We start from the raw sequence: 9,498 nt of genomic DNA, 5'->3' as shown, positions 1-9,498 counted from the left end.
TCTCTGTCTCTCTCTGTCGCTTTCACATTTATATTTGAGATCCTAAAAGGATATACCTCAAGTGATACTGCTAATTATTCTAAATTTACAATGCATTTAGGGTTGTATGAGGGGTAGCTATATCATATTACATATTATTATGACCTAGTTATTGTTTATGCATTTGTGATTCTACAAAGGATAGTAATATCTTATTAGGTATTATTATCACCTAGTTATTGTTTGCATTTGAACCTGAAATATTATTTGCGTCAAAATGACAAGGGGTGGATTATGATCAGTTGCCAACATGACCATATCTGGAATGAACTATAACCAAAAAAAGAACACATATCTGTTTTCTGGATCTGAAGGCTAAAAGACAATATGTCTTTTATCAGGATCTTGAGTCTGGAAGACAGAAGCTTTTGATGAGGATACTGAGGTGGGATCACACACACACACACACACACACACACACACACACACACACACACTTTTTGATCTGTATCAACATATGCCTTTAATCCAGATCTTAAGGCATACCTTTAATCTGGGCCATATCTTCTGCTAGAGGCCTATATAAGGACAATGAAAAAAGAAAAGGTTCTTTCACTCTTTACTTGCTTATATTTTCTTGTCCAGCATGTTCATTGGAGTCTACTATTTTAGGATTCTGGGTTCTACAGAAGACCAGTTGAAATATGCATCCATGTAAGATTGAGCAACTACTAGATTTTTGGAGTTGCCATTCACAGCTGGTCATTGCTTGGTTAGTTGGATTGCAGTCTGTAAGTCATTACAATACACATACACATTCATTTCATAAGTTCTCTGACTCTAGAGATCCTTGACTAATGTAGCAGCAAACAACTCCAATTCCTTGATCTGATCAGATCCTACAGGCTGAGATACTTGAGCTGAAACCTGGTTTCAGGAAGGAACCAGAAAATTCAAGATCAGATCTCTACACAGAAGCACTCACCACACACAACTTTCAGGAAATATAAATGATTACTGAGTGGTAGCCTTTGTCCAGGCTTGACCAGAAAGGTTTGCAAGTCAGTCATGATCTCTGTCCAATAGGGAAGGCAGATACTCATGGCCATGTGTTAGCATCCAACTGAACACCTCTTCTGTGATTCTGGGAGGAATTCATGGACCCTTGGTTGGCTGACTAGGAATTGACATAATATCCATGTTATTCTCTTGTAGTTTATTGTAGTTAGGAAGCAGAGAAATTCTACATCTTACCAGGGTCTTCCTGGTATCCATGGCTTTATGATGTCTTTCATTTTTGACATGAAGATCATTGGCCTCACCCTAGCCTTTGCTTTCTCATATTCTTGGAAACTGTCAAAAATGCACTTGAAGAATACCAGAGTTCTTGAGATGAGGCAGGAACAGTTTCTAGCCTCCCTAAACTCCCCTATGTGCTTTCTGTAAGCTTTACTGGAGTAGCTTATTAAAAAATAGCCTCTGATTGCTCTTTTAACATTTGTAGTCTGATTCAATCATTTAATTAAGTCCAGAAGGCATATAGCAGCAAATTATACCAAATGTTTTTTAAGTTTACATTGTCTAATTGTTTTTCTGCATTATTTTTTTTCACTGACATATGCTCCATATTCATTCCTGGGTGTGCAGGTTGTTTGGAATTCAACTTTCCAAGTTGCATGTGGAGTTGCTGAATGCCCTGAAAATACACTGAGATACTTTTATGTTTGTCAATATTGTCCTGTGTAAGTATGCAATTTAAAGTTCATTTTCAACAACATCAAATGCAATTTAACCTTTTTAATTGTCATAGTGCAAAAAATGATAAAAGATTTACATTAAACATGGAAAGGGAAATTCAAATTTTTAAATACTCCCCTTTGTTGAAACTTACTATACAAAATTTGTGAAATGGCTAACTCATCAGTTCTATAAATCACACTCAGAAACTTTCAACCTATGCTTAATTTTTTTTTCTCTTCCCTCTTCAGTTGGAGTTTTCTGTACTCATGGTGACCACAAAACATAGGGATAGTCACAGTCAAATTTTCAGTTATGGCTAAGTTTATACTTTACAAAGGAATCTGTTAATATTAGGAAAAGGGTGATCATTACTGAATAACACAAGATAGTGATCGCAGAGTTTCCACTAAACTAGTCCTACTTCTGATTATATAGGCTGTTATATTTTCTTATAGTTATTTATCTTTTGAGAATTTCATAACGGAGTACTAAATTTGCATAATTTTTATCCTTTCCATCTCTTCCTCCCAATCTTCCAAGCCCACATTCCCTCTCAAATTCATGAGGCCATCTGTAAATTATATTGTTATACACATACATGTTCTATACATAGAATGTATGTGTATAACATGTATTTGTATAACAATATAATTTACATACATATATACACACACATAATACCATTGATTTCATTTAGTGTTGCTCTGATGTTTAAGTGTTTCGGGTTGACCACCTTGTACAGGAAAACCTATCATGAGACTCCACCCTGGAGATTCCCTTTCTCAATATCCATGATTATGCAAAACTCTTTATCCAAAGCATATATAGCTTTTGGTTGCCTCTCAGTACTTGAAGATGAGACCCTTTTGGTGAAAATATCACACACTTCAGAAACAGTAGGTAGAGGAAGTGAACTGGAACTGACTTGGAAGGCTACTTGCTGTAGACCATCTCTCATAGTATGAGAATATGCTATGAAAACTTCCAAAGGTGAAAATAATCAACAATTATATCTTCCTGTAAAGCCATAACAATGACCAGTCCAGTTGCTATTGCTTTCAAGGCCTTATGTTTATGGATCTATGGATCTGTGATTCTGGGAGGAATTCATGGACCCTTGGATGGCTGACTAGGAATTGACATAATATCCATGTTATTCTCTTGTAGTTTATTGTAGTTAGGAAGCAGAGAAATTCTACATCTTACCAGGGTCTTCCTGGTATCCATGGCTTTATGATGTCTTTCATTTCACATGTGCACATATCCACAAAGACCAGAAAAGAGCATTAAATCCCTTGGATCGGGAGTAAAAAGTGGTTATGACCTATTTTACATGGGTGTTGGGAATCAAATTAGAATCCTCTGCAAGAACAGCAAATTTTCTTAACCACTGGACCATCTTTCCAACCTCTTGTTGCTACCTTATAACTATAAGAATTTATTAAATCAGACAGCAAAGTCATTTTTAGAAGTCTTTAAAGTATTTTAAATAATTAAGAAAGATATAATCTTAACTCTTTGCTTCTCAGAATTTCCTAAAAATTCTAAAAAACAAAAATCCCATTCATTCAGATCTTGATTTTGAAATTAAAAACTTACTAAAGAAACAGAAATAAACCGTTTGTACTCTTCATTTAAAAAGTGAAAGGGATGAATGTATATTCATAACCTGCCAACTTTTTTCATTTAAAAAGATTGTAATCACATTTGCATGTCTTTCTGTCCAGGAGTGGTTTGTGCACATTGGGGCAGATGTCTGTGGGAGCCAGAGGCATCAGATTGCCTAGAACTGGCATCACAGACAGTTGCAACCCAACTGAAATGGGTACTGGGAATCAAACTCCAAGTATTGCCCAAAGAAATAGGCACTCTGAAGGGCTGAGACATCTCCCCACGTTTATTTGTATCTTTTCTTATAGGAAACCTATACAAGAGGAGGGTGAGAGTTTTTCTAAATCAAATTTTTAAATGATTCAATTGTATACTGTAGGTAATACAGATGGTGAAGCATGTCAGTTCAAGAGAAAGATTATGAAAGAATTTTCAAGCATGTTTCTGTTATTAAGTATAATGCAAGGAAAGAAGCTACTGGAATCCATCCATCTGTCAGGTCAAATGAGAAGCATCTTGAACCTAGGAGAGTCAGATATGAATAAAGAGAAGCAAGTGACACAGGTTGTGCAATACTTTGCTTTTTCTATTAGATTGCTCATAGACTCTATATGCTGTGTTCTGCATATAGAGTAGTGGTTATGCTAAAAGCCCTTGGACTGCACACACACACACACACACACACACACACACACACACACACACAGACATAGACACAGACAGACAGACAGACACACACCTTGATGCAATGAAGAATCTGAATTTTCCTATGACAATCAGTAAAGTGATAGTCCTAACTAGGCAGTGTAGCCACAAGTACTGCTAAGTTTAGATGATTTATTATAAAATCTCTTACTTGAATATCCTCATTTTTGATAAGCATAAATTCTCATACCTTCCTGCTACATTTAGAGACTATCAAACCTTCATATGCATGGGGCCTTTCANAATTACTCATTTAAGTTCTTGAAACTCAACCTGTCACTTGGTAACCTGTTCTATATTACAGGATTTACAGCTTTTTTCTGTACCTACCTAATCTATGAAAGTAGCTTTTCCACATAACCTATATTGCACTGTCTTAGGAATTTTCCAGGCTTATCAAGTAATGAAGAGGGTATTTTAACATTAAAATATCTCTAGAATTTTAGACTCTATTTCAGTTTCTCAGGTTCTAAAATAATGGTTGATGAAAAAAGTATGCATGGATTAATTATTTCCTTACTATACATCTATGTCAGAATTCTCTTAGAAAATGTTAGGTTTTTGTTATGGTATTCTATTGAAGGTTTGTAACAGTAATTCAAATATATATATATATAATTACATGTCTAAATCTATGAATCTATCATCTATCTATCTATCTATGGAAATTTATGATTATATGTCTGAATCTATGAATCTGTCTGTCTGTCTGTCTGTCTATCTATCTATAATTTGGTGATATATGCAAACAGTGTGTAATGAGAAAAATTAAAATCATCTGATGATTTTGCATATCGAATTTCAGAGGCAATTATCAAGGAAGGCTATACACACCTTACACAGTAGGAGCGCCGTGTGCCAGTTGTCCTGATCACTGTGAAGATGGGCTGTGCAGTAAGTTTATTAACATAATATTAATATAATAACATAGAATGACAACCTGCTTTAAGATTTAATACTTGCAAAAGACAAAAACGTACTTAACATCATTTAAAATTTTTCAAGTAGTTCATTTATCCCCTTTTCTTCAGAATCACAGCTCTCTCCTCCTCCCTCACACAGCCCCTCCCCCACCCCTCCCATTCACCTCTTAGAAGTAGGAGGTAACACCTTGGGTACCAGCTCACTGTGGCAGCTTAAGTCACTAAATCACAGCAGGACTAGGCACATCATCTCCTACAGAGGCCAGAAAAGGGGAACAAGATAAACAAGGAGATACAGTATAAGCATAAGAACCCCTCCAGTTGTTTTGGAAACTTACAAATGTCAAGTTGCACATCTCCTACATATGTTAACATCATTTTATTTTTGAATGACAGATTTTCTTTTGTTTAAGATGTGTGTACTTTTGACATTGAAAAAAGTAATATTTCATTTAGTTTAAAGAAACCATTAAAATCAGTGAACACTTGAAACTATACTGGAATAGTTGCTACTGGAGTCTACAAAAATATTTCTGAGGATGTAATTTAATACAATTTAAAGTGAAGTTTCTTAGTCTCAAAGTTGGCATTTTAAAAAGAGGAAGCATTACAAATTTATGGAGTTGAAATAATAAAACCTGAGTCAGCCCTGAGAAAGAAAACAGATACTAAATTTTTTTGCCCACCAAGAAGCTTAGCACAATAAATTTTTAGGATGCTCCAGAGCATCAATGGATTTTTTTTTATTAAATTCCATTTTTGTTTACTTGTGAATGTATTTGTGTCTTTCTAAAAAGTCCAAGCATACACATATGTGTCATGGCACATATGTGTGATTATGTGTTGAAGTTAGAGGACAGTTTATATGGACTTGTTCTCTCCTTCCATGATATGAGTATGGGAGACTGACAGCAAATCACCAGGTTTAGTGTCAAGTACTTTACCCTGCACCATCTCCCTGGCACAGGATGTGATTTGAAACCATCCATTTAATCAATCATTACATGTTTTTCTTTAGACAACTTTTCTGTGAAGTTTTAGAGTCTAAATAAAAGCTATGCATAGATTACAAACTATAGTATTTCATCACAGAAATGGAGTAAGATGGATGCCATAGTATTCCATTTTAAGTCTTATTATGTAAATACATACAAAACATAAATGTAATCTCACCATTTTGTTGGCAGAGGAAGGAGAATCAGGAGTTCAAATCAGGGTTGGAATGTGGATCAAACTCCTGGTCATCTCAGGCTACACAAAAAAACCTAAAACAGCAATAAAGTATAAAAGTGGAATATGGTACCAAAATTAATATGTTACATTCTGGTGGCAACTTTCTAGAATTTTTGTGCATTTCTGAATGGATTTTGGAATTCTTCATAATTGATTTGTATAGATAATATTTTTATGTACTAGTAATATCAATAATATACACTAAAGAAGAAAGGGCCATACATTCACAACTTTGCTTTGCGCTAATAAAACAGCCCATCCTATTAGTAAAAGCCAATTGAAGGACTTTAAACAAGAATAGAAAAGTGAAAATCCTTAATTTTTATTTTTGCCTTTCATATAATTATTTATCTGTGATTTAGGCTGTTGTTAGTTTTGAAATAGGTTCTCATCACATAACCAAAGCTCATCTAAAAATCAGTGCTCCTGTTCTTCCTATACCTTTCTCCCAAGTGTTGTGGAAATTGTGTTTTATAAAGAGCTCTTAGAAAAAGCATAATGAAAGAGCCAAATATGAAGTGTAGATTCAGAATCATACAGTCATCTTTACAATATTATTGCAAAAGTTATGAAATTTGATTGTGGAGAGAGAAAGGACATAGAATAATAATATATTTTCGTTAATTGTACTTGTTCAATGCTGATGAATATATAATCTATGAGGGAATGGAAAGAGGATTGGGCATGTGCCTGCAGTAATACTTCTTGGGGTATGAAATTAGCAGTAACCTGATTGTATGAGCTTGGTTTTGGTATGAGTAAAACAATGAGACATTGTTTCCATAAATACCATAGTGCAGATGATAAAGAAGACCTTATTTTCAATTCTTTGGTAACTGGGAGTTGCCAATTCTCTGAGAATGTATGAACTGAATGTAAATTTGTGAGCTCTGAATACATATCAAAGACATGACGAAGATTATAGGGTAATGAATTTAGAATAAGTTTTCTTTGAGTTTGTAGTCATTGGTGAATATCTGCATATAAGTGTTTAATAATCAGATCAACCTTTTCCACAATATACCTTTCCAAATCTGTATTCATAAGATTACCTCCTCTGACATGAAAAAGAGAACATCCTAGAATGAAAATGTCTATAACATGTCATTTTAAGGGCCAGCCTCAGCAGTTTTGCTGACCCCTCCCCTATGGCTAGCCCTGTGTGCTGTCTCCTTGATCCCTAGGCTAGCTTCCTAGGCTAACCAAACCAGTTTAACCCAAAATGCTTGAAGCTACTGCTCACATTTTTCAGACCATTCCCTCCTCCCCTATGGCTGGCCTGCAGAAAGCCAGCTACTACTCACTCAGTTCCCTGTAGCCCCATGAAATAAAAACACTAAAGACTGATATTATATTAGCCAGATTTATAACAGTAAATCTCCAACCTAAAAACACCCATGCAAACAACACACAACTCAGTTAATATAAATGCAAGCAGAATGCCTATATTGGGAAAATATACCCTACACTCTTATATTACTTAGCTATGAAATCCCTATCTACTCGTACTTCCTCCAGGCCACATGAGTCTGCTCCAACTTCTACCTCTTCCTCCATCATCTTCTTTCCCCACACTGCTCTTCTCTTCTTCCTCCTTCTCTCGCCTCTCTAAAACTTTCATCTCTGCCTTTCCTTCCACTGCCCAATCACAAGCTCTATCTTTTAAGATTATATCTGACATCACCTGAGTATGTGATCTACTCCTCCTCTAGGCACTCCTCTTGAGGGAGCAGATAATAAAAAATGCAATCCACAAGACATGTCTAGTATATTCATAGAAAGAGGCCACTAGGCACAGTTGATAAAGAACATTTTAAAGAAACTTGTTGTGCTGAGAATATTTAAATATTTAAATAGTTTAAATATTAACACTATTAAAATTTAAAAGTACTTGCATAATAACCACCATTTTAGTGAGGTTCTTTTTCAATGCTTATTTTTATTTCATATTATGACTATTTGGTAGCATTTATGTTCATGTGTTTATATGTACCACATTCGTGCTTGTTTACCCTGGAGACCAGAAAAAAAAATAATAAGGCATTGGAACTGAAGGTGGTCATAAGCCCCCATGTGGACGGTGAAAACCAAAACCAGGTTTTCCATAAGAATATCTAAGGATTCTAATCAATAATCCATCCTTACAACAGCTAGATAGTCTAGTTCTACAAAGAACCACTCAGTTTAATTTTCTTGAGCTTTTGTGAATTAAGAAATCCAACAATTTCACAAAGCTGCAGTTTAAAAGATAGCCATTCATTTGCTCAATCCCCTGTTCTAATTCATATAAGTATTATTTTATTGCCGTTAACAGAGGAAAATAATAATGAAGTAATGAATATTTTTCTTTATTTCAGCCAATAGTTGTGGACATGAAGATACATATAATAACTGTAAAGATCTGAAGAAGATGCTATCCTGTGAACATGCACTTCTTAAAGAAGGTTGCAAAGCTACATGCCTCTGTGAAGGCAAAATTCACTAAATTTCCTATACAGGTAGCCAGGACCATGTAGAGAAATATCATACCCTCCAGTGAGGCTTATCACATCCCACCAAGAAAGTATAGATTTAGTACATTGAAATAATTCCAGATGGTAAAGATTCTGTTTCTTCCTGTTTTACAGAAATAATTTACACCAAATATTTTAAAATAACAAATTTGATAATACCTTTGTACCTTGACATATGAAATCTGTGACACATTTACGGAGTAAAGCCTAACCCAGGATTATACATTGTCTGTATGACTAAAGTCACTAAAACTCATATGAGTAATGTTCCCAGAGCACAATGAAGTAAGGGAATAGAAAACATATAGTTCCTGTGTAACAGTCAGTCATCTTTTCTAGCTCTACCTAGTTAAATCTCTCTGGAGAAAATTCACGTTAATTGTCTTTTAATTTTTTTCTCACTATTCATTATTCTCCACGTTCATCATAATCAGTGGTTTAAATTCTAAACTACTATTTACATTTTAGTTGTATTTTTTTAAGAATGATATAAAATCTACTTTAATGAGCAGAATTTATAGAGTTTGCTTATTCAGGGGACAATGACCTTTGTTGCTTTAGAAAAATAATAAATCTTAATCTCGGCATGTTAATCTTCTCTTAGTATTTATTTAAACTGGTTATTTGGAGTTTGATTTTTTTAATTTTTAATATTTTTATTACATATTTTCCTCAGTTACATTTCCAATGCTATACCAAAAGTCCCCCATAGCGCCCCCCACTTCCCTACCCACCCATTCCCATTCTTTTGGCCCTGGCATTCCCCTATATTTGGGCATATAAAGTTTGCAAAT

The 9,498-nt window shown here is 34.7% G+C and overlaps 1 protein-coding gene across 1 annotated transcript in view; it reads left to right on the top strand.

The window, feature by feature from the left end:
• The window catches only part of LOC110284167 (cysteine-rich secretory protein 1), a 22,874-nt gene extending 13,577 nt beyond the window's left edge, over positions 1–9,297 (top strand). The window contains exons 6-8 of the mRNA XM_021149855.1: positions 1,627–1,721; positions 4,841–4,929; positions 8,549–9,297. Coding sequence (XP_021005514.1) covers positions 1,627–1,721; positions 4,841–4,929; positions 8,549–8,676 — 312 coding nt within the window. The 3' untranslated portion in view covers positions 8,677–9,297. The remainder of the gene's footprint in view (positions 1–1,626; positions 1,722–4,840; positions 4,930–8,548) is intronic.
• The last annotated feature ends 201 nt before the right edge of the window (positions 9,298–9,498 follow it).

The sequence above is a fragment of the Mus caroli genome, chromosome 17 (genome assembly GCF_900094665.2).
Source record: "Mus caroli chromosome 17, CAROLI_EIJ_v1.1, whole genome shotgun sequence".
Lineage (NCBI taxonomy): Eukaryota > Metazoa > Chordata > Mammalia > Rodentia > Muridae > Mus > Mus caroli.
The sequence above is the reverse complement of the archived record's forward strand: the minus strand, read 5'-3'. Positions and strand labels throughout refer to the sequence as shown.